General features: G+C 42.2%; 3 protein-coding genes across 4 annotated transcripts in view; 2 read left to right on the top strand and 1 right to left on the bottom strand.

Moving 5' to 3' along the window:
- Positions 1-3: 3 nt before the first annotated feature.
- On the bottom strand, positions 4-20,341 carry LOC129059958 (uncharacterized). The gene is made up of 2 exons (XM_055078594.1): positions 20,174-20,341; positions 4-146 (listed from the first exon to the last, which is right to left on the bottom strand). The coding sequence occupies exons 1-2, from the start codon at positions 20,217-20,219 to the stop codon at positions 4-6; spliced, it is 189 nt and encodes a 62-aa protein (XP_054934569.1). The 5' UTR covers positions 20,220-20,341.
- A 3,769-nt stretch (positions 20,342-24,110) lies between these two features.
- LOC129059959 (uncharacterized) lies at positions 24,111-24,395 on the top strand. Its single transcript, XM_055078597.1, has one exon. It carries the CDS (start codon positions 24,126-24,128, stop codon positions 24,393-24,395), a length of 270 nt encoding a protein of 89 aa, XP_054934572.1. The 5' UTR covers positions 24,111-24,125.
- FBXO9 (F-box protein 9) overlaps positions 24,377-26,420 on the top strand; it is a 42,312-nt gene continuing 40,268 nt past the window's right edge. For both annotated transcript variants that reach the window (XM_054557647.2, XM_054557648.2), the window contains exon 1: positions 24,377-24,515. In XM_054557647.2, the coding sequence (XP_054413622.1) occupies positions 24,513-24,515 (3 nt within the window). In that variant the 5' untranslated portion in view covers positions 24,377-24,512. The remainder of the gene's footprint in view (positions 24,516-26,420) is intronic.

Here is a 26,420-nt window from a genome sequence, read left to right on the forward strand (position 1 = left end):
ATCTCACGGCCGAAGTGGTTCAGTTCTGCAGTGGTAGCAGTCCTCCCCAGAGTGTAACCAGATTTTTCGATGGCAGCACCAGCACAAGGTATTCAATAGGACGTGACTATCTCCCAAATACATATTTTCAAAAATCAGTCTTCTGCCTGCAGAGAAAAATGACAGACAAGGATAAATGTTAATATACATTTTGAGTATACATATTTTTGTAAGTCTAAATCTGTGTTTTAATGGAACACAGTCATACCCACATACTTGCAAACCATTCATGACTACAACAGCAGAGCTGAATAGTTGTGTGACGCTGTATAGCCTGCAAAGCCCAAAGTACAGCAGGTTTTGGAATAATGTTGTTTTGTTATAATGTTGATGAGGGAAAAAAACTTGATTCTCAGCTGGGGCTGCTGTCCATGTGGAGTTTGCACATTCTCCCTGTGTCTGTGTGGGTTTTCTCCAGGTGCTCCAGTTTCCTTCCACAGCCCAAAGAGGTGCACACTAGGTGAACTGGCATGTCTATACTGTCCCAGGCTTGAGTGAGTGTAGAGGGGGTGTGTGAATGTGCCCTGCAATTGGTGCCTGTCTAGGGTTGGTTCCCACTCTGGGCCCTAAGCTGCTGGGATAGGCTCTGACCACCCATGACCGTAAACTGGAATAAGTAGGTAAATAATTACCTTACCTTTTTTTTTAAAATCTTTCTTAAATGTATTTATAGCTCACATTTATTCCAACATTTAATATTCAAAATGTTTTAGTCTTTATTTAGAAGTTTGGTCATGTTTTTGTGACCAGAAATATGCTGTAGGAACTGAACTCTTGTTTATATCAATTAGCCTGTGGCAAAATTGGTTTTGTTATATGTTGTTTGGCATAAAGTCACAGTTTCCAAAGAACCTGTTGATAAGTTAAATGAGGACTTAGTGTATTGACTATGTTGCCCTTTACACAGTTCACTAACCCTTGGTCTAAATAACGCTCTTTTCTAATTTCTTATACAACTAGAGATATTATGCTTGGAAAGTAAATTTGTCACTGACTCAGAAATGAATCAGCTCCAATTCAATGCTTTTCTGCTGACTAACCATTCTGGGCAAACACTGAGAGATAACTGTGGTCGATGAAAATTGCCGAGCTATGAAAATTTCCACTAAATATACTGTGTTCTATATACTTGAGCTACAATTAACAATGTAAACATACAAAACCTAAGAAATGCTAAAGTTCTCCTGATAGAGAATTTAAGTGTGCTCCATGAACTACGTGTGGCTAAGCATCAATGGTATTATTATCACTACTAGACATTCAGAAGCTAAACAAAGAACTAGGAATTCAAGTCCTATGTGCAGGGTATGCTCCTTTTAAAGTCATTCAGTTTGTGTCTTAAAAATAATGTCATTGATTTTTTATTTATATAATTCAGTCTGCCTATAATAAAGAAATTGTAGTAATAATGTAAAGTGACTAGTACTCCTACAAAGTGTCCAGATCACAAAAGACAAGGACAGACTAAGGAACTGTCACAGATTGGAGACAATTAAGCAGACATGCCAACTAAATGCAATGTGGGATCCTTGACAGGACCCTGGAATAGAAAAGGACACTAGTGAAAAAGTTGGTAAAATCTAAGTAAGATCTGTTGTTAGTAGTATTGTGCCAATGCTAATTTCCTGGTTTTGATCATTGTTCTAAGGTTATGTAAGATATTAATATTAGGGAAAGTGGGGTGAAGGGTTTCTAGGAACTCTATACTATTTTTGCAAGTTTTCTGTAAGTCTAAAATTAGTTCAAGATTAAAAATTTAAAAATAGGCCAGGCGCAGTGGCTCATGACTGTAATCCCAGCACTTTGGGAGGCTGAGGCAAGTGGATCACCTAAGGTCAGGAATTTGAGACCAGCCTGGGCAATATGGTGAAACCCCGTCTCTACTAAGAACACAACAATTAGCTGGGTGTGGTGGCATGTGCCTATAGTCCCAACTACTCGGGAGGCTGGGGCAGGAGAATCGCTTGAACCCGGGAGGCACAGGCTGCAGTGAGCCGAGATCACGCCACTGCACGCCAGCGTGGGTAACAGAGTGAGACTTGGTCTCAAAAAAAATAAAAAATTAAAAAATAAAATAGATAAATAAATCCAGACTATGTTCTCCTAAAAGCCGTGTGTGAGCTTGAAAAATCTTAAGACATATAAAACTCCTGCCTGATTTCACCACACTTTATCACAGAACCAAACAAGCTTTTAGAGATCAAGCCCCCGCTCTACCCACCCTCAGCTCATTCCTTTTCCTCTAGAACCACTGTAAGGCCTCTGGTTGGAGGGGCATTTTCCTTCTTGAAACTCTTCAGGATCAGACTCCCTACAACCTCCTTCAGTAGCTCTTTAGGGTGATGTATTCCATTGATGACTAATAAATATTTATAAAGCACCTTCTGTGTGACAGATCCTATCTTTAAGCTTTGAAGATATAGAGATCAATAAAATATGGTCCCTTCTTTTAAAGAGCTTAGAGTCTCCTGGCAGGGGATGGGGTGTGGATGGGAGGGGGTAAGCAGATATGTACCACTCATGAATACAAACGAAGATATTTCAAGTACGCTTAGGGCACAGGATGTGGAGGGGAATTAAGGAGAAAGCCCTCTTGGTTTCCAGCTGGGTTAATTCCATCTGGGCTTAGGGAGGGCAGGAAAAATCTTCATAAAAGATTGTCTTAAAAAAGAGAAAAGTAGGTGTTTCGTAGGGCAAATGGGGTTCTAGCACTCCAAGAAGCAGAAACTAAGAGACAGGGCTTGAAATTAGGGGGTGGGAAAGGGGGAGCTTGTGGAAAGAGTTGGCAGAGTTTTGTTTATGGAGGAACCCAGATGCCATTTTTTAAAATACAGGTTTTGACTGGATTCTGTACTGGGGAAGAAAATGCAATAAAGCAGGGGTCCCCAAACCCAGGGCTGTGAACCAGTCTGTGGCCTGTTAGGAGCTGGAGTCCTGTTAGGAGGAGAGCAGTGGGTGAGTGAGCATTACTGCCTGAGCTCCACCTCCTGTCAGATCAGCAGCGGCGGCATTAGATTCTCACAGAAGCACGAATCATACTGTGAACTGCCCATGGGAGGGATCTAGGTTGCATGCTCCTTAGGAGACTAATGCCTGATGATCTGAGGTGGAGCAGTTTCATCCTGAAACCATGGACAGTAGATTAGATAAAAATATTTATCTGTGTTAAAGTTATTGTAGTTGTAGTTACTGTCCTGTGATTCAGTAAGAACATAGTTTCATTCTTGGGAAATACACTCTGAAGGGTTTACAGGTAAAGGACCATGATGTATGCAATTTATTCTCAAGTGGGTAGAACAAAAATTTTGTGTGCATTGCGGGGAGAACAAATGGGGTAAAACGTTAACAACAAGTAAATCTGGGTAAAGGGTGTATGTTATGGACTGAATGATATCCCTTCTCCAAATTCACGTTAAAGCCCTAACCTCCAATGTGATTGTATTTGGAGACAGACCTATGGAAAGGTAATTAGGCTACAGAGGTCGTAAGGGTAGGGGTCTGATACAATAGGGCTAGTGTCTTGTACCTCTCCCCCACACCCCTTAGCACATGAGGACACAGGAAAAAGGCAGCCATCTAAAAGCCAGGAAGACAGCCCTCACCAGAAACCAAACCATTTGATCTTGGACTCTCCAGCCTCCAGAACTGTGAAAAAATAAATTTCTGTTAAGACACCCAGTCTATGTTATTATGTTATGTATGGTAGCCCAGGCAGATTAAGATAGGATCTATGGGTATTCTTTTGGTATTCTTGCAATTGATGTAAATTTAAAATTATTATAGATTAAAAATTTCAATTATCCCTAAAATGGTAGAAGGGAAATTTTTTAAAGATACAGGCATCTTAAATGTTTTATCTTAGATCAAAACATACAAATGCAGACTTATTTAATACAACTTGTTGAGAAGACAGAACACTATCATATACCATGGTTCCTCCACTTCATGATTACTGTATTATGGAATAAATTGGATTCAGGCTGTGCCTTAACCCAAAAAGTACATTTGGACCACAGCACAAGCAATTCTGTTTCTGCATTTGTTTTCCCCTTTTTCTTCTTAATATTTATCTTCAACTATTTTTTTCATATAGCATACACACAGTCCTCAATTTATGATGGTTTGACTTACGATATTTTGACTTTACGATGGCATCAAAGCTGCATGCATTTAGTACAAATCGTATTTCGAGCGCCCACACTATTCTGTTTTTCACTTTCAGTGCAGTATTCATTATATACATGAGATATTCAACACTTTATTATAAAATGGGCTTTATGTTAGATAATTTGCCCAACTATAGGTCAATGTAAGTGTTCTGAACATGTTTAAGATAGGCTAGGCTTACAATGATGCTCAGTAGGTTAGGTGTATTAAATGCATTTTTGACAATGATTTTTTAACTTAAAATGGGTTTATAGGGATGTAACCCCACTCTAAGTTGAGACCCATCTGTGTATGAATCCTCCATCATTCATTATTTCACTTTCCAACAAATTAAGACTCCCAAACCATTGTTGTATGTCATCTTCCTAAAAAAAAAAAAAGTCACTGGAAGCTTGATTTGTCAAAAAAAATCAGCCAACTAATAAACAATGTCTTTTTTTTAATTTTTATTTTTTAAAGAAGGCTTTGCCCTATAGACAATGGGAAGTCAACTAAAGTTTTGTAACTAGGGACTAACATGATCAGATCTGCATTTTGTAATCCAGTTAGAATATTTTTCTTCATGTCCAACCAAAACTTGCATATTCTAATTTAAGCAAATTTCTTTTGCCTAGTTTTCTGTGGATATAAAGAAGCTATGTCATAAAAATGTCTATGCACATGAAATGAGTAATCAAGCGTGTGTCTCTCAGCCTTCTCCTGCCTTAATTACACGACCTTTTCTCAGAGGAAGCATTTTCCATTCCTTTAATTACCTTTGGCATTCATCTCTGAATCCTCACACATTTCTCCATCTCCTTGATGAACTATGGTGACCAAAACTTAATAGTAACCTATATTACAGTAGCATGTGGGCTTCCCTCATGCTTTTTGCAATGGTATTATACTACTGATTTATATCAGTTATTAATAATAAAGCCTTTTTTGGATAATTAATGTCCCTTCCTCATCCACTTAAATTGTACAATTGGAACCATGGTTCCTAGATTATCACTGAGAAAGCTATCTGTGAAAGAATTAAGAGCTTCATTGAAATCCAGATAGAGTGGGTCATTCATTCAATGCACAGTCACCCCAACAATTCCTCCTTGTTATAGTCTTATTATCAAGGAACAAAATCTAATTACTCTGGCAAGATATGACTCTCACCATACCATGGCAGTTACTTTCTAATTTCTAATGCTACTTCAGGTAATTACCTAACAACTATACAATGGATCAGACTAGTGTCTCTTCAAGCATTGATGGCACATGGTATAATTTTATTTAAACTTTAATAAGATGCTAAGCATTATGCAAGGCTCTTGGGCACATTGTGGATAAGGCTAGGGTCTCTCCTTTAAATCACTCACAACTGACAGATACACAAAAAATGTAGAAACTGCTATGAGAATGCAGTAGACAGCAACCAACTCTTGGGAGGAGAGAGATCTGACAATCCTTCAGAGAAGAGGTAGTATTGAGATATTAAAAAATGAAAAAGGTTTTCTTACACAGAAAAGGAGAGAAAGAAATTATAAGTAGAGGAAACTGTAAAAATGCTGGCGAATACAAAAGCTTGGTGTGTTCACAAGAGGGCAGGCACAGCCTAGTGTTTCTCACCCTGGTTGAACACAGAATCACCTAGAGAACCTTTAACATTTACTCATGCCTAGCCCCAGCCCCAAGAAGCAGGTCAGGATGGGGGCTGAGCTTTGAGAGTTCTGAAAGTTTTCCAGGTCTAATGTGCAACCAGGGCTGGGTACAAGGCTAGGGCGTAAAACCAATTCAATGGAGGGCGATAGGGCAAATTGCAGGAAATAGCTAGAAAGTTAGGGTAGGCCCAATTATGAACAAGTATGTGTGTCATGCAGGAGTTTTTTGTTTTTGCTTTTGTTTTGTTATTTTTTTGAGATAGGGTCTCACTCTGTCACCCAGGCTGGAGTGCAGTGGTGAAAATCACAGCTCACTGCAGCCTCAACCTCCTAGGCCCAAGTAATCCTCCCACTTCAGCCTCCCAAGTAGCTGGGAGTACTTAGTGTACACTACCAGGCATTTTTTTTTTTTTTTTTTTTTTAGAGATGAGGTCTCTTTTTTTTTTTGCCCAGGTTGGTCTTGAACTTTTGGGCTCAAGCAATCCTCCCACTTTGGCTTCCCAAAGTGCTAGGATTACAGGCGTGAGTACACCTGGCCTCACGCAGGAGTTTGATTTTTATCCTACAGAAGAGAGTTCCTCAGAGTTTTTAAAGCAGAGAAACAGCATGAATAAAATCCCTCTGGAGACTACACAGATGTTAGAATACAGAGATCAGAGGCAGAGACTAATTAGGAGGTTACTCCAATAGCCCAGGTGAAATATGATGAAAGCCCAAACAAAGGCACTGGACTGGGTGAGTCTTAGATACAACAGGAGACTATGGGTTTGAGATAGGGAATGTGTGTTTTTGTGTTATTTGGACAATGTACAGAGATGTGTGTTCTGTTTTCTCGGGGGCTGAATTTGAGGTATGTACCAAACCTCTCACTGGAGATGCTCAATAAGCAAATAGCTCTAAGGTTGTTTTATTTTTCCCCAAAGATAGAGTATTATTGGAATTCTTATTGGGAACACAGCATTCAGACAAGGCTGATACACTGTGTAACTCCAGGGTACTCCATTCACATAGAACACAACGTGAAAGGTGCCCACTGGAGTTGTTCAATAAGGCAGCCTGTGTTCAGAACAAGGAATGCAATAGTCCCATCACATCCTTGGTTTACTGCTCCAGAGGCCAAACTTCAAGAGAAATATTAAAGAACATAGTGAGGCATCTAAATGAAAGTACAAGAAGGGTAGATGAAGCAACACCGGATGCTGGAAGCAAAGGAGACTTGGAAAGCCATGATAATTGTTCCAAGTGTACAAAGGGACATCAGAGAGAAGGGTTAGTTACACTAGGTATGGTTCCAGAGAACAGAACCATGACCACTCTTTGAGCTTTCTGTTATTCACATTAGTGAATTATTTCTCATACTGAAAAAAAGTGAATGGTATTAGCCAAACTAGCATTAGACAAGAAGCACCAGTCAGCTCATAGTCCAATCTGAGCATATCCTAGCAGGATGCGGTTAAATACATTTGACAATGGTATTGTTCAGCTATTCATCCTTTTTGTGGTGGCCCAAATATGACGACTCACATCATAATCTGAAAGTAAAGAACAAAAACTTACTGTTGCTCTGAGAAAATAGGGCGATGGACAATGCACTAGAAAAAAAGAAGGGAGCCATGGTAGGCACCTTCGCTGCTCTACTCCATAGCAATGCTCCTCTTCTTGCTTAGTTTACAGAACCCTGATTTTACTCAGGATTCGACATACTCAGGCACAGCAGCCACCCCAGGGCATGAACTATGATAGATCTAAGCCAAGCAAAGGAATTCTACTTCCTTACTAAAATCTGTTTAGGAGTGGTGCCATGGCTCCTACTTATGAGAATGAAAGGGAAGTGAGCTGGTGAGGAAGGAGAAGAGCTTCTGAGAAGGAATCTACTCCCTAATAAAGACAGTTGACAAAGAAGCTGCATTGAACATGGCTGTGTAAAGCTGTGATATTTAGGGCTGAGGCAGAGACAACTATGAGACATCAGCTCTAAAGATGAGAATCCCAGCTGCAGAGCATGTATTCATAGAAAGAGGTTGAGTCCTTGATGACATCAGTGAGCTGCTGCTTGAACCCTGAAAATATATGCCTTTGGGCTTATTGTTATACAACCTAATTGAAGGTCTCTGTTGGAGAAGTCACTGTTAATCTATCCAGTACAGCTGAAGGCATTCCTGATACAGTGGACTATACTAACTTAGATGACAAAATACAAAATTCTCTACAGGAGGTGACAGACAGACCTTTATGGTTAGCATAGTTTTGAAGACTGAAAGAGGTGTACAGCTGGAGACAAATTAGAAGTAACTATTAGCCTAATGTTCATTTGCTTTCCATTATCTGCTTCCATTTTGAAAGAAAATAAGATGCAAATAAGATACAAACCTATTGTGGTAAAAGAATGTCCAAAAACGGCCCTCAGTATCACTCCAGGTTGCTTGGACAACTAGCTAGCTGAAGCTGTGTGACCTTGTGCAATCCAGTCATGTGCCTGTAACATGGCAGGTGGGAAACATGAAAGGATTCCACTTTGCATGACAAGTGGGGCCCAACATGGGGACCACTCTGCATGCCATCCATAGTGACACTTACTACAGATAACCACGGAGCTTCAGTCAAAGGCAACCAAGGCAAACACAGAACTCTCAAGCTGAGTTCTTTTTTCTTTTTGTGAGACAGGATCTTGCTCTGTCTCCCAGCTGGAGTGCAGTTGTGTGATCATGGCTCACTGCAGCCTCATGGGCTCAGACAATCCTCCCATCTCAGCCTCCTGATTGGCTGGGACTATAGGCATGCACCGCCAGGCCTGGTTAATTTTTGTATTTTTTGTAGAGACGGGGTCTTGCTATGTTGCCCAGGTTGGTCTTGAACTCCTGAGTTCAAGCACTCTGCCCAGCTCAGCCTCCCAAAGTGTTGGGGTTACAGGTGGGAGCCACTGTGCCCAGCCTCAATTGGAGTTCTAACAGGAAAAAAGGTTTCAGCACTCTAATGACTATTTTTAGTGTATTAATGTTAATACATCCCTCTTTGATACTTACTGGGAGACATCTACATCTACAGAGTCAGTGCTTCAAAGAAAGAAGCAGGCAAATATAAAAAATTTGATACTTGACAAGACATCACAATTCCAGCCTGAAATCTCTGAGTATATGACATTAGCATACAAAGATTTCACACTGTGTAGACCAGAGACCACACACTGGCAGCACAATATTTCACCCATAAGTCACTCCATTGAGACCTCACTCCACAAGTAGAAGATCGTTTCTACTGTTGGGTTCTTTACAATTTGTTTAAAAAAAAGCCAACTATTGTCTTTTCTATGGTTGTGAGGTTTACTCGCATTTGTGTGTGTGTGTGTATATACACACACATATTTCACATACATATAAATATAATATTCATATATTATAAATACATTATATATAAGTATATATGTAAATATGTGACATATTTATTTTATAAAATTATATAGGCTGGGCGTGGTCACTCACACCTGTAATCCTAGCACTTTGGGAGGCCCAGGGGAGCATATTGCTTAAGTCCAGGAGTTCAAGACCAGCCTGGGCAACATGGCAAAACCCCATCTCTACAAAATACAAAAATTAGCTGGGTGTAGTGGTGCATTCCTGTAGTTAGTCCTAGCTACTTATGGGGCTGAGGTGGGAGGATTGCTGGAGTCTGGGAGGCGGAGGTTGCAGTAAGCCTAGGTCACACCACTGCACTCCAGCCTGGGCAACAGAGCGAGACCCTGTCTCAAAAAAATTTTTTTTTAATTTAAAAAAGCATATAAATATGCATTTTTGATATACAGCAATATCTGAAATATGCTTAAGACACTAAAGTGTCAACAAAGCATCACTCAAGTGAAAAATTAAGTACAAGGCCCTACGTTCAGTACTGAGATATAAGATCCACAGAGCTGTGGGTGGCAGATCTGGCCTCTGGGGACTTCTCACGCAGCTGGAGAGGTGGGAAATACACAAATGACCAGGAGACATGGACACTGGATTAAGTTCCTACATGGAGTGGAAATGAGAGTGCTACCAGTGCACAAGGAAGGAGTCACTTTGTGGATCACTGGCTAGGAATCTCAAGGAAGGCTCTGGGCCACCAATTTCTAAACTACAGCTAATTTTTCTTATTAAGGATATGTCACTTATCCATATTCTGATTGAGGTATAAATAACAAAAAAATTTTTTTAAACTATACAAAGTTTTCCTTGTCAGTTATATTAATTTCCCACAGCTGCTCCAACAAATTTTCACAAAGTTGGTGGCCGAAAATAGCAGAAATTTATTCTCTCAGGTTTCTGGAGGTCAGAAGTCCAAAACCAGTATTCCTGAGTTGAAGTAAAGGTGCTGGCACTTCCTCCAGGGGCTCTAGAGGGAATCCATTCTTTGTCTCTTCCACCTTCTGGTGGTTGCAAGCACTCCTTGGCTTGTGACCACATCACCCCAATCTCTGCCTCTATGATCACATTTTCTTGTCTTCTGTTTTTAAATCTTCCTCTGTCTCTCGCTTATAAGGACTTGTGTTTTCATTTAAGGCCTACCAAGATACTGCAGGATAATCTCTCCATTTCCGATTCTTTGATTCAATCACATCTGCAAAGTCCGTTGTGTCATATAAAGTAACACTCACAGGTTCCAAGGATTAGAACCTGGTATCTTTGCAGGCTATTATTTAGCCTATCACTCCCTAGCAAAACATCCCAAAGACTTATACAATCATCTAAATTACACAGCAGCAGTGTTCATTCATTCAAAGTCGGGTGTTTTAGAAATGAAATCAGAAATCTGTGCTTACTTACCCAGCGAACAAGGACATTCTGTTTTAAAATATAGAATGTACTTATCTCTTTTATTTTACTTTAAGTTCCGGAATTCATGTGCAGAATGTGCAGGTTTGTTACATAGGTAATAATGTATGCCATGGAGGTTTGCTGCACCTATTGACCCGTCCTGTAAGTTCCCTCCCCTCGCCCCACCTACCCCACAACAGGCCGTGGTGTGTGTTGTTCCCCTCCCTGTGTCCATGTATTCTCATTGTTCAACTCCTGCTTATGAATGAGAACATGCAGTGTTTGGTTTTCTGTTCCTGTGTTAGTTTGCTGAGGATGATGGCTTCCAGCCTCATCCATGTCCCTGCAAAGGACATGATCTCATACCTTTTTATAGCGGCGAAGTATTCCATGGTGTATATGTACATTTTCTTTATCCAAGCATACTTCTCTTTAACTTTGCACAGTGAACAAGACTTGACAATTCTAGCCTGAAATCTCTGAGTATATGACATTAGCATATGGAGATTCCATGCTGTGTAGACCAGAGATGGCACACTGGCACTCTGGGGGCTGAATCCCAGATTTAAAAATAGGGAATTTCGGCCGGGCACAGTGGCTCACACCTGTAATCCCAACACTTTGGGAGGCCAAGGGCGGCAGATCACGAGGTCAGGAGTTTGAGATCAGCCTGGCCAACATGGTGAAACCCTGTCTTTACTAAAAATACAAAAATTAACCGGGTGTGGTGGTGTATGCCTGTAATCCCAGTTACTCAGAAGGCTGAAGCAGGAGAATTGCTTGAACCCGGGAGGCAGAGGTTGCAGTGAGCAGAGATCGCACCACTGTACTCCAGCCTGGGACAGAGTGAGATTCTGTCTCAAAAAAAAAAAAAAAAAAAATTGGGTATTTCCTATATAAATCCCTATTTGGAGCTTCTCTGGAAACACTGAAGGGCTAACGACCTGGGGCCCTTAGCCCTTCATGGTAATAAGAAGTGGAAGAAATGTCCATACTTCTTCAGGCTGGGTGTGTGCTCTGCAGCTCACCACAGTCCCCATTTTTTCCCTGTTGCCACTTGCCATTTTTTTTTCTTAGCTGTCCTTTTTTTGTGTGCCTTCATAGCCACTTGTTTTACTGGATGAAAAATATTTCTCTGTTCCTATGCCTATAACAAAAGTGACAAAGTAAAAGCCTGAAAAAAAAAAAAACCTCATACTTAAAGAAAAATTGGAAGAGAAGAAAAATTGTTCTTTTTTAGAAGAGAAGAGCAATTTCTTACTGTTTGACAAGCACACACCCAGCTTCCTTGAGTCTTTTATTTTCCTCCTCTGCCCTGACAGCATTTAAATTCAGCTTCTGGTACAGACAGTTAACAATGCCTGAGAAGTGAATGGAATGTAGCAGCCTGTCCATTACCTTGAGAATTAGCATGTATTTCTAACTTGCAGCATTTCTAAATTCTGCTTTGACTCCAAGAATTAACTTGGATAAATCATTCACTACAACGAATCTACACTTAGCACCCTCATATATCAAATATGCCCAAAACATGATAATTTTAGTACTTAGCATGTGCATGGTACTATTATAAGTGCTTATGCATATATTAGTACATTTAACCCTCATAATTCTACCAGGCAGGTACTATTACAATTATCCCTATTTTACAGAGAAGGAAACTGAGACACAAATTACATGTCTAGATTATACGACTAATGTGGCAGAACTGAGACAGGAACCCAGGCTGACTGTACCAAACTTAAGGGAAAGCTTTCAAAAGATCATGAAATCTTTGGAGGATCTGAAAATGAGAGGAACAGAAATAGTACTTTGTATCTCAAAGCCCAAATATGGAAATGAATGATACGGCTATGTTCTAGTTGGCATCATTCTGCAATCAAACATCAGCGAATCCACTGGAGCCGTCGGCAGCACCAACATGCCCACAGTGGAGGCAAAGTGAGGGACTGGTTCCAGTTTCCACTCAGCACTGATCTGCTGTGCCTCGGGGCGTCTCTTGGTCCTTGAGTTTACTTTCGGTGGAATTAGGGCATTGGACTTGCTCTAAGGTGGTTTCTTCCTCTAAAGCTGTGTGATTCTGTGTCTCTGTATCAGGAATCGAGCTAGCATTTGTCTAAGAAAAAAAAAATGGATAAATGTTTCTGCTTTTTGCATCACATGAACAAAGGTTAGCGGAGAAGACAGTGCCACCGAAGGACCCTGTATGCTACACACCTTTCTTTCAAGAGATGCACAAGCGCCCCAGTGCCTCAGCCAGGCCCCAGTAAACATTAAACATCAATTCCTTCTCTTTCGAGCTCATACATCACCTCTTCCAAGCCTCCTGCCCCAACCTACACATATAGACCCGAGAATGGCCCTCTCCCTTGATGCCATAGTGCCTTGTCCTCACCTCACAGCCAGCCCCTTCCCCGTGGCAGTGACCTGCAGGTGTACCCTCTGCTTCAGCCTCGACACTCTCCAAGATTGCTTCATCTTTGTATTCTCACTCCACTTGCAGTAGCAAGACCTCAAAGATTGTTTGAAGGGCCCAAATGTGAGTTTTTAGTCTTTGCTATTTATTTTCTGTACCACCTTGGCTAAGTACCTCAAAATTCTCAGTGCTTCTATTTTGTCACACGCAAAATAAAGATAAACTGTTGGGCCCAACTAAAAGTTCTGAAGTTCTGAAGTGGAAGAACAGTGAATACCACAGAATAGCTGGGGCAGGCAGGCTGCCCGGGCCCTCCTACAACAATGCCAGCACGACTGAGTCTCAGAGAATCACAGAAAGTCCCCCTCCATGCGGTCAGATCAGGCCTTTGGCCTTTGGGTAAGGCTGTACTCAACTAAAAAAGAAAGACAGCTTTATCTCTCTTTCAAAGAGTTCCAGCAAACCTTTGAAGTCAATGTTATGATGTTCCTGGCTAGGTGACATTGGGGAAAAGCTTCCTGTGATTTGCCCCAATTCCCTCCCCTCAGCGTCAATCCTCGGTGGAGGCAAAGAACATCTGCTCATGGCCGGCAGCTCGCATCAGGTGCCTTGCTCATTCACAGCCTAAAAACGGAGGCGAGGGGCAGGGAAAATTGTAGTTCACTCTTTATTTTGAAACCTTAATCAATGAATTATGCCATCATTACACATTTTCTAAGACAGCAGACAAAAAATTACAGCAAACTTGGGGTTCTCTGGGAGTTGTGGTTTACCAGGCCCACTGACACCATTCAGTTCCTTAGAAGGAGGTTGTCTCCCTTTGCATTATCTTACATTGAAAATATTCTATTACTTTCATTTATCCTCCTAGGGAAAGTGGATTATATGCAAAATCATTAGATGACCCTTCTCATGGTACTTCTGAGTTCCATTTTACCTTTACAGGTTTATAATTACACTTCGTATTCTAGGTTTGAATGTGTCCTAACTTTACAAGTCAGTGAATACTGTTAATTTCTTTTAAAAAGGTACTAGAAATAGTATATCTGGGTTTATATTTTTCTCCTGGCCCTAATTCTTCTGCCTCTGTACATTTTAGCAAGCAAATCTTTTAAGCATTTTGCATCTTGGACTACTGCTTTTTTTCTGCATAAGGAATAGCAGTTACAAAGCCAAAAGGACCTTCTTTACATGGATCTTGCTTTGTCTTTACCTTGACAGAGGAATGAATTAAAGATGTATTCAGCTATTGCATCAACTGGATGTTAACAAGAGAAGATAATCCGTTACATGATGTGCCCTCTTCTGTGCCCCAGAAACTGCTTCATACCTTTACCATCCCTCTCCTCTTTCAATCCCAGCTTCTGAAAAAAGAACTCTTCCTGCACTAGGTCCTTAATCCCATGAGACGCTTCCACAACTCCCTGTCGCTTCTCTTACAATATCAAAGGTGCTCACGCCTTGAACCTTAAAAAAGTTCTTCAATCACTTGCAGATGATTTTTAAACTAGGACACATAGTTGGCTTTGGTGGACTGTAAAGAACTGAAGTAAAGGTGAAATGTTAAAAAAAATAAAAAATATAAAAACAGCCAGAAATACAAACCTTTACCCCGCCATGTGTGAAACTGTAGATGAGCTAGAACGAGAGTCCCCAGCTTAATGAAAACTGCCGACGGTGGCAATAGTCCTGTTTGCCTGTGTTTCAGGGGTGGGCAAGATAAGGGATAGTGAAGATAGGGGAGTGACTAAGAGCATATCACAAGTTCATGTAGATAATAACTTTCATGATATTGGCAAATAAGTAGCTGGACATTACACAATAATACTTTACCTTTCTGGTTCTAACGCATTATCTTTTATGGTAGTTATAAGGACAGCCACATGTTATCAGTATCTATATACTATTACAACACATTTGACTAAGGAGCTGATCTCAGTGTAAGATGCTTTGCTAGCATGTATACAAAAAATCAAAATGAATTAAAGTAAAGGAAGTAAAGGCTTAATGTAAAAATAAAATAGGGCAGGGATCAGCACATTTTTTCTGTGAAGGGTCAGTAAACAGGATAGGCTTTGCAGGCTCTCCATCTCCGTCACAACTCCACTCTGCCATTGTAGCATGAAAGCAGTCAAAGACAATATGTAAATACATGGGCATGGCTATGTTCCAGTACAAATTTATTTACAAAAACAGGCAGCAGGAAGGACTGGCACACAAGCCATAGTTTGTCAAGCCCTGAAAATGAGGAAATCCCCCAAATAAGCAGAAGCACTTTAGTACTCTCCATAGAGCCCTCATTTACCCCTAGGTTACAGGGCTACATACAAGCTGTGTTTAACCTTAGAATATAAGCTCTGTGAGGGCAGAAACGTTGTTATGTTCACAACTGTATTCCCAGTACTCAGTTCCCAGAGAACTGGCATAGTTGGCACAAATATGGACTCACAATAAAGACATGTTGAATGAATTAACTAATGAATGAACAATTTATGGAGCTTTAAAAGGCAATCCTGACCATAGGTGATTTTCCTATAGTACCACGTCCACCCTCACTGTCATCCCGTCGCGCCACACTTCTTTGCAAACTGGACAACTGTACTGGGACTAGGGTACCAAAATTATGACTCCTTCTAAAAACTTTTATACTAATTTAGGAAAAAACTTGCTTTTCAACAGCTAAGTCACATGAAGGCATGTATATCTTACATTTTTCTCACTCCCCTTTGTCTTAGTTAAATCATTCTCTAGTAAATTCTCTTTCAAAGCAAAGGCAATGTCCAAGAGGGCAAAACCATTAATAACTATCTTTTGGGAACCACAAGTTCATGCAGATAGTAACTTTCATGATATTGCCAAATATGTATTTGGGCATTATACAATAGTACTTTCCTTTCCAGTTCTCAGGCATTATCTTTTATGGTAGTCACAAGGGCAGTCACATGTTATCAATACTTTATCACAGGTCATGCTTCACCTATAGAAAGGTAAAAAATAACTCACACTGATCTCTCCTAAAAAAACGTGTGGTTCTCATAAGCTCTGGGCCATCGTCATACATTTATCAAGTGGCTACTAAGGGTTCTTGATATGGTGGGAAAAGCACCAAATGAAAAGCAAGGCACTATTGTGGCCCTTTCATTTCAAGAAAAGTGAGTTAGGATGACAATCATCTGCTAGGAACTACAAGTTCATGCAGATAGTTACTTTCATGATATTGTCAAATATAGTTGGACATCACACTTATAATACTTTATCTTTTGTTTTGGAGGCATTATCTTTTATAGCAGCCATGATGAGCTTATTTAAAGATAAAATATAACTGAATGCTAATTAACATAGATTTGAATGCTAAATTCATTAGGACCTATGTTCAAAGTCTAAGTTGAAGAAACTTCAGACAATAGAGTTAGAATTTTTTTTTTCTGTAAAGGATCTTAATGATTACTTGACATTCTCACTCTACAGATGAGATCCAACTAAGAACAGAATACTTGTTATCTTCAGAGTAGCATATTTTTTAAATGTGTGAATATAATACATGTTTTATAGCCAACTAAAGATGTATCAAATGTTCCCCACATGCCCCTTAGTAAAAAGCATATGAATATTTTGCTAATCCTGAGCCCATACACTTTAAAAAAAGGGGGGAGCAGATGTTTGAAGATGTGCTATCCTCAAACTCAAACATGACTTCACAGGTCAACATATGTTGGATTTGATTTCAGCCTGCTCAGGTAAGTCCCACGACAAGACACTCTTCCTACCCAGGAAGACTTCAACTTTCAAAGCACAGGGAGTCAGGTACTTACTGTGCAAGGATAGTTCAGTTTCCTTGGAAGAAAATCAGGAATAGAAGCCTTCTGTTTGGGTTGAGTGTTTCCCTAAAACCTGTTGAGTAGTAGTTTTTCCTAATATTGGACAGCAGTTAACTAGGAGCAGACAGATTGAATGAGGATGCCCACATCAACCTTGGTTACCACCTTGAGGTAGACCTGAGCTGCTGCTTTTACTTCTTTGGCTGCAATCAAAGGCATCTCTGATTTTCTTCCTGCCACAACATTTCCTTAGCATTTTAATGCAATTTGCCCCAGAAAATGATTTGTTTCACCAAATTCTTTTTACTAGGTAGTTTTCTAGAACACATGTGCTTTTATAAGGAAGTTAAAACTGTATTTCAAAGGTAAGCACAACCACAAACTAAGACACAATTACACTATAATCCCAAAACATGTGTATAAGTCATCCGGCACACACCTCTGTTTGCACATTCTCCCTGTCAGCCACATCAACCATAAACACTGAGATTCACAGATAGGAGATTTCTAATACTCTAAACATAGGCCCTTCTCAGAAAGCCACAGTCATCAAAGACCACAGGTGAAAGACAACAGTTAAATGAGACACTATTCACAGGCTTTCAGATCAACATACACAGAGAGGTCATTATACCAAGAATTCTCCCAAGGAACCACCAGGCAAATACACACACTCACATCGATCCCACAAGCAGAAAAATGCATTTTATAAGGGCAGGCATCAATAGAATGGTTAGGTACCACTCCAACTCTGCAAGATCCTACAAAATGAAACGGAGGAGACTGCTACAAGAGGAGCAGTATTAAAAAAAAAAAATTTTAAGCAGTAGTGTTCCTGGCAAGGTTCAGACGGAAAAACAGCAACAGATCCCAGAAGCAGAGCTGCAGCCAGGAATAACCTAAGCTCAAGCCATTTTAAGTAAGGGCAGGATAATACTTACTAAGGATTCACTGCATGGTTACCCTGGTTCTCTAGGCCTCCAGGCTGAGTGTTCAGGAATTGGACTCTGTTAAGTTACTGTCAAGGGATAAGCAGACCTTTATCATGTATACGCCAGTTATGGGTAGGCACTATAGACCATCTTCACACCACAACTTGGGGGTGAAACTGGGGGGGAGCATTTTCCCTATTTTGCACATGAGATTAATAGTAGGAGAATTACAGAAGGCCACACAACTAATAAGTGGAGTCAGGCCCTTGCCCCAATTCTGCTGTACTTCAAAGCCCACAATACCACATTACCATGCATAAAATATGGCTCCGGCCCTAAAGAGGCTTAAACTAACCTAAACCAACTGGAGATCAATACAGCCAGTATAATGAAGGGCTAACAAGCAAGTATCTTGAGAAATAGAAAGAGGAAATATTATAAGAGAAGTAGACTTAGGCTCCTCTGAGGACAGGTAGGAGTCGCACAGGAGAGTGAAGAGAAGGGAGGTGGTTTCTAGGGAAAGCACTATGAGCAGTGACACTGCAGTGGGAAGAAGCCTGGCACCATTAGCAAGACAGCAAGAAGACCAGACTGCTTAGAGTGCAGAGATGCATGCTGAAATGAAAAGAGGATTTTAGACAGGAAGGGCAAGGCTGATTATGATAGGCCTTGAGAAGTCAGGCATATTATTTTAGACTTGAGATAGTACATAATGGAGAGAAACTGAAGGTTGCACGTCCAGAATAGATATGATGAGGTGATCATTTTAAAGATTAGACAGGCAATAGAACACTGAAAAGACCAGAGGGATGCTTCTCATTCATTCATTCAGCAAACATTTAATGAGAGCTTACTAAGAGTCAGGCTTGGGAGGCTGTTGCAGTACTGCAGGAGAGGAAGAGTGAGGACTAGATTAGAATATAGAAGGAGGGATCCATATAAAACATATTTCAAAGGTCTTGATGACTCATTGATACAGAGGATGAAGGAAATGAAGGAAAAGATGGTTAAAGATAATTCCAATGTTTCAAGATTAACATAATTTCCGCTGTACTAGGAACCTCAAAAAGCAATGAGAATAACAAACAATAAAGTATAAAAAGGGCTCTGATGATGTTGAACAGTCAATAAATAAAACTGCTAAATGGCTTATTTGATATCCTAGTAGTTCATTTACACTTAGTCTGTGGAGAAGAAACTTCAGTGAAAAGACCTTTTCTTTGTAATTAAATGCTGAGTTCCCTTGGCAAGGACAGCAGGGGTCTACCTAATTAGACAGGCTCCATCAACCCTCCAGCACACACCTCTACCATCTGAACCTAGATTGGTTTCATGAGGAAATGTGGCAGCCTCCCTGCTGCCTGGCCACCAGTTTTGACTTTGGAGAAGGGGAGAAGGCAAAGCAGAAAGGGAGAAATAAAAAGTGGGCAGGGTCACTTAGAGAATGGGGAATGGTACCGGATGTCATTTTAAATAAAGGATCCCAGTACTGCTTTCCTTTCTACGTCTACTTCCTAGTGTTTTACAAGTCCTGGTCCTCAAGTAGATAGGAAAGCCTTAAAGAGTCTTTACCAAATTGTAGCGCATTGTTCAGAAACTATTTTAAATGTGCATATTTATGCATATATTAACTCCCAGCACAGTTCAGCATATGATTGAGACACAAATTCTTAATAATTTATATGTTGACTATAGAAATTTAAAGCTCATTTAAACTTTATATTCGGCAATGGTGCCATTCACTATTGAAGCACACCCTGAAACCCCACTCACTGGGAAATGTGAGAAATGAAAACTGTAACTATCAAACTTCTGTTACTACAAAGAGTTCTCCCGGCCCAAAAAAAAAAAAACAAAACAAAAAAAAAACAAAACCCACAAGCGCCAATACCTTAGAGAAATCCATCCCGCTTGTAAAATTCAGTGTGGAATTCCCTCAGCCTAGCACAGCTTCAGCAAAAGCAGGTCTTATTTAGTTGTAAGTGGAAAGGAATACTCTTCTCTGCAGAATGATGCATTAGCTACATTACATATAAGTCCTTAATGTTAGGGTCAAAGTCAAACTTTAAAAGGTTAACATTACAAAAGAATCAGTTGTTCTGGAAAATCCTTCAATATCCTTCTCATAACAGCTACTCAGATTAGTAAGAAAGAAATCAGAACAGAAAGAAATCCAGTAAAAAATGGTTGCAAATAAGTACTCGAGGATTTTTGCTCAGACCCCTTGTGGGACAGCCAAGGGCCTAGTCAGGGAAATTCCAAGAGCAAGTCATCAACGTGCCCCGCAACGAGGCTTCAAATTGGCTAGGGTCTTCCCTCTCCTTAAGACTAAAAGATAAACACCCATCAAAATCCTCCAGGCTCCGAGTTTTCATACCAGGAAGGAGAGATCCACATGATCGCGGAAAGAAACTATAACCCATTAGCCTCTTCCTGCGCCTCCGATCCGTCGCGGGGCCACGGCCAGGGGTCTCCCCGCCGCCCCAGCCCAGCAGCTACTACAGTGACAGGTCGCCCGGCAGAAGCCCCTAAATCCCGGAGCCCCACTTACTGGCGCCGCGAACGCAGGCGGGGGCCCGCCCCTGAGGTGAGCGCAGCTCCTCGACGAGCGGGGCGCAGCCGCCCGCTCCGGAGCTGGAAATGGGGACAATCCCTGCTAGGACCTGCCGAGGGCTCCGTGCAGGGACGCCCGCGAGGTCCGGCGAGTCGCACGGGCCGCACGGCGCATGGTAGTGCAGCAGGAACCCGGCCGTTTTCCAGCCTCCGGCAGGAAAACAAACAAAAGGCTGGGTGGCTTCTACTGGGGACGACCGGCCGCTTTCCCTGGGAAAAGTTACCCTGCAGCTCCCCTCGCTGGCCCGGCGCGTCCCTGCACTGCGTCCTGTTCTCCCCGGCTCGCGCGGCCGAGCCGCGAGGCGCAGCTCCGGGCCGAGGGCAGCCCAGCGCCCAGGGACCCCCTAACGCCCGCTGAACACAAGGCGATCTCCGACTCCGAACGAACGCCTCGTTGCAGATCGGCTCGATCAACCATCAAGACTTAGAAATGGAGGCTGTCGATGGACGTTCTGAGCACATTAAATTAAAGATAATCGTTGTGAAAACATTTTTCTGATTTGAAAAAGCGTAGCTGAGGTGGCACGACATTGTGAAAGTAATCAATGCCACTGAATTGTATTCAAAGTGGTTAAACAGCAAATTTCATGTTACCTTTACAGAAAAATAAAATGAAAACGCAACTGATTGCCTGTTAGCATTCCTTTGAACTCTTAAGAGTTTTTATGTTGTTAGCAAGTAGTCATAAAGACTGGACTCTTAGCCAGGTGGGAAACTGACTCTAGTCAGATATCCTCTACACAACAATCGTCCTCTGTAACTAGTTATAGGGAATCTAACACTAACATGTAATTTTATAACACATTCATTTATGTCATAAGTGATATTGTAGACATTACCTAAAATCATCCTTATGAGGCTAGAGCAGTTTGAATAAAGAAGTTGCTTCCAGGTCCCTGATTTTAAATTTACATAATTGTTCTAAGCCAACAGTTCTTAAACATCAGCGGGAAGCATCAGAACCACCTGGAGGACTTGTTAAAACAAATTCCTGGGCTGCACTCTCAGAGTTTCTCGTGCTAATGATGCTGGGTCACACTGCCATAAGCAACACAAATTTAATTAATAAAGCAGTAACCCTTTAACACTTTGTGGACTGTTCTCTGAGTTTACAATTCCCAGCTGATCATATCAGTTTTTTCTATTTTTATTTTTGAATTCTACAGACTGAAGATTGCTTTTTACTGAAAAAATCTATACCAAGGTCTGAATCCCTCTCTCCTCTTGATCTTGTGGAAGAAACATGCAAGATATAAGACAGTCAAGCTTCTTTAGATTTCCTCTCCCAAATGGAAAAAGGTCATCTGGCCACTTGACATATGTATAACATTGATATCTACCTTTGTGTTTACCTATTTAACAGCCAGCCCATATGGCAAATGAAAACTGAAAATCATTATCAGTGAAAAGATAGAGACACGACAAGGAATCTAACAAGTCATATACTACTCCCATGAAAAGCAATTTCTAAAGTAAAATGATCAGTTTTAGTCAAATTGTCCAAGCAGGTCTACCTGGCAAACAGAGGTACTGTCTTGGTCTACCTTTTAGCAAGAGTCTGCTAGGCTAGTAAGTAGCCAAGATCAGTAGTTCTGGCCTCAGGAAATTATAATCCTGTAAATATAATATGAGAATATAACCTTGTAATGAGGTCTAGTGGATACTGTGGAACTGACTGAAAATAGAAAATTAGTAGCTATGAAGCATAATAGTATTTTAATGCTCAATTTATCTTTACAAATTTTATTAAACTTTAATTACTTGCTAGAATAAAAGAAACCATCTGTGTAATTGACCAGGCTATTTTAAACTAGCACTCAACATTTTAAATGAAACAGATTTGTTCCAAAACTATTTCAATACTTCATTCTCAGTATGTAAAAGAGTCACATTTATCATTTTATTCTATTATAAATCTTAGATTTAACCTTTCCCCCCAATTTAAATTTCAAAATTCAATTTTAAGGAGTTCATTGGGAGGAAATTTAAGCCCTAGAGTCTCCTTTAAAACAAAAAACTTAAATTTTTGGCCTCTTTTAAACACGAAGGCATCTTTTATAGGTAGCTGACTTAGGGTGCAAATAAAAACACACGCATCCGAAGGGTGGATCCCAATATTAAAACATGGCAGGCCGGGCGCAGTGGCTCACGCCTGTAATCCCAGCACTTTGGGAGGCCGAGGCGGGCGGATCACGAGGTCAGGAATTCGAGACCAGCCTCACCAACATGGTGAAACCCCGTCTGTACTAAAAATACAAGAATTAGCTGGGCTTCGTGGCGCTCGCTCTAATCCCAGTTACTCAGGAGGCTGAGGCAGGAGAATTCCTTGAACCCGGGAGGCGGAGGTTACAGTTAGCCGTGATGGCGCCACTGCAATCCAGCCTGGGCTACAGCGAGACTGTCTCAAACAAAATAAAACATGGCATTTGGACTTCCTTATTGTAGCTCGTTCTCTCTCCCCTTCACTCTCTCTCTCTCTCCCCTCCCCCAGCACTTTCATCTCCGTTTCTGTGCCAAAGATGTACTACAATTTTTTTTTTTTTTGAGACGGAGTCTCACTCTGTCACCCACGCTGTAGTGCAGTGGCGCGAACACTGCAACCTCCGCCTCCCGGTTTCAAGCGATTCTCCTGCCTCAGCCTCCTGAGTAACTGGGATTACAGGAGCGCGCCACCAAGCCCGGCTAATTTTTGTATTTTTAGTAGAGACGGGGGTTCACCATGTTGGTGAGGCTGGTCTCGAACTCTTGACCTCGTGAGCCACCCGCCTCGGCCTCCCAAAGTGTTGGGATTACAGGCGTGGGCCACCGCGCCCAGCCGATGTACTGCATTTTTAATCTCTCCAGAATAGAATGGATTAGAAATTTAAACTCTGTAAACTCGTTGAATGTTTGGAAGCCTAACTTCCTGGCACCAGTAGAAACTAAAAACTCAGTAAATGTTTGCTAAATTAAGGTTATAGGCTATGTAGCCTATCAGTTTTCACAGAACAGGCAAACCCGTAGTTAAAAAGATTTAAATTGTGTAAAAGCAAATTATCGCCTTATGAACAAGTACATTCACCTGAGAAGAAATCAGGTAGTTTGGGCTTTAAGAGGTGGGGCCGAGGACCAAGCGTAAGTTCCGGTGCTCAAACCTGAGCTGCCGACTACAAATCCCAGAGTGCCTCGCGGGCGCCGTCTCCACGGCACTTGGGTTTCAGGGCCATGGAATCGCAAGCCCTTTTCTCACTGCGTTATGGGATCTGTAGTGAGACATGCCTTACGTTGGCTCTTTCCTCCTGCTGGGCACAAAAACGCTTCTTTTCCTCAACCTCTATTCTGTCTGTGCTCTCAAAAACTTTAGTCGTTATAACAACTGTGATTGTTGAGAAATTTCACTGTTTTCCCGCATTCCTGGCGCGGGACTCTAGCCAGAGGCTCCGAGGACTTTGTAGCGACTGTCCCAAGCATCCAGTTCGATGCTTCTCAGGGCAGCTTGCTTTAAGGGCCCACCCCTAAATTTGGGTTGTAAACATTTTTGAGGTAATGCTTGTTCAAGTTCGCTTAAGTGTTCACTCAGCCCAACACGCGGGTTGGGCTTGAGGTACGGCACCCTGGCAGCTTCACCCCCGCGTCAGGCGCGCGCACACAGTAGGTCCGCGACCCTTAGCCCTCCACTAGGCAGCCCGCGGGGCTGGGTGGCCGGGCCGCGCACACGGGCAGCACCGGTACTGCGCATGCTCGGCGCGTCGGCGCAGGTTTCCGCAGCTGAGGGGGCAGCTCCGCGGCGGCGTCCGGGGTCTCCAGTAGGGCTGACGCTCCGGTGCTCGCACAATCCCCCGCCTCGGCTGGCAACGGGCGTCCCTCCACTCCCCGAGTCCCCGGCAGCCGCCGCCACCCCAGCGCGCCCCGATCTGGCCCCCTGCCCCGCGAAGATGGCTGCCGTACGCCGGGCCCGCAGTTATTGCCGCTGCCTGGTGCGCTTCTCCGACCGAGAACTCTGCTAAGCTCCGCTGCAGAGACAGGCAGGAGTAGACACCCGGGACACCCAGCACCCCTCCTCCGGGGGGCGGTGCAGAGGGGACACGGAGAGCCCCTCGAGCGCAGCAGGCCGCCCCGCCAGCATGGTAACCTGGCCAAGGGGCTCGAGGGTGGACGCCGCGGGGCGGGAGCGTGGTGTGCAGGAGGGGCCGGGCCTAGGGCTGGGGGTCGGCGGGGACTCTGGGAGGAGTGGGAGCTTCACGGCTGCCACCCGTTAGAGGGCCCTGGCCTGAGAAGGAGTGCGTCGGGGGGCGGGGGTGCCAACCCTGGCTTCTTCCCAGGATACCTTCCTGCTGAGCCTCCTCAACCCCCGCCGAGCTCGATGTGAGGAGGAGGGTTTGCAGGACAGCCGGGGAAAATGTCTCTTCTCGGCTCACTGAGTATATTGAACCAGTCTCGGTCCTCTCGAGGGATTTTATCAGAAGCATTGAGCATAGATTGAGGTAAGCTGTCACAGCGCCTGAATTCGGGAGGGAGCTCTGGCAAGAGGAGACACTTGTTGATTGCCCTTCTGCCGAAAAGCCAGGCCCACCGACAGGCCCTGCCGGCACCTTGAAGAGCCCTGGGTGTAGAACGCATCTGCCCTGCGAGGCGTCATTCCATGGGTAGGATGTTGGCAGGCTGTCCTGGCGGAGTGGGTTTGGAGGGTTCGTCTCCGCGGCGTCGGTGCGGTCCAAATGGAGAGACTGAGCTAAGTTGCAGAGTTTGACAGCGCAGACTCCATGAGACTGTTCCATATTGGAATACGTAGTCTCTGCCCTATGCCTTTCTTTGGTTTAGAATAAATTGTTCATCTGAGAAACGGATCTCTGGCTGGGGCTTAAAGAATCAGGGATGCAATAATCCAAACGAATTAATTTATAGTAGACTCAACTATTTATTGCATAAATGAATGGCTGAATTTATTTTTATTAAATTAATCTGGAGGATAGAAAAGGCAATTGCCCCTGCCCCTAAACTTTCAGAAGTAGTTCTCTGACCGGGATTAAGTACTTAGCCTTTATAATTTATTAATCCCACCTGTGAAACGGGAGTAACATGATGAAGACATGGGCTACTCATACACATGAGCTATTCAAGTGAAGGTGATATTTAGGTCAAACTCGATTATGAAAAATAAAAGGAAAACCTCCAGGTGGCAACTGAGGCCCTACTTATTTCAAGTAGTAGTTGAATTGACCAAATGTCAACTCAGCCGATCCCAGATATAATAGTTTGTTTTTGTGATCATACTGTCAAAATCAAAGAATGGTTTAGAGCTCCACTATAACACAGGGGAGAAGAAAGATGCTGTCTATATTACACTTCTCCCATTTCCTTTCCTCATCCTTCAGATACACGTTATCCACATGGTATTTTATTTGTCGATTCAGCCAATATTTTTGAGTACCTATTATCAGCCTGGAATAGTGTGAGACTCTGGTACAATACTAGATCTTCAATATAAGCAAACCTGCAAGGTGATTTATGATAAACTTTTAATCACAGAATGTCCATGAAAAGGGACCTCAGTAGATCACCATATCTCTTTATAGATGTCCCATAGATATGACAGTTGAGGCCTAGACAGGACTTTACTACAAATCAAGCAATGCGTTTGACCTTATGGTTACAAAGGTAACTGAGATGTGTTCCTGTCCTGGATGCCTTAAATCTAGTAAATGAAACAGCCAACCTCAGTACAAATGTTGTGATAAAAGTAAGCACAAGTGTTACGGGAACACAAAAATGTTGAAAAATGCTTCTGACTAAGATGAACCCTGAGCTGAATCTTAAAGGATGAGTAGAAATAGCTAAGTGAGGAAAAAGGCATTCCAGATAGGGCAAGCAGCAAATGCAAGCCAACTGGACAGAGCAGGGAAAGCTCTTGAAATCAGTTTAGAATGACTGCTAGGCAAGAGTTAGAAAACTAAATTACAAAGGATACCCCACAGAACTCAGGTCCCCTCCCATTACCTGTACTTAGAGTTTACAATAATAAAACAGACTCT

The sequence above is a fragment of the Pongo abelii genome, chromosome 5 (assembly GCF_028885655.2).
Source record: "Pongo abelii isolate AG06213 chromosome 5, NHGRI_mPonAbe1-v2.0_pri, whole genome shotgun sequence".
Lineage (NCBI taxonomy): Eukaryota > Metazoa > Chordata > Mammalia > Primates > Hominidae > Pongo > Pongo abelii.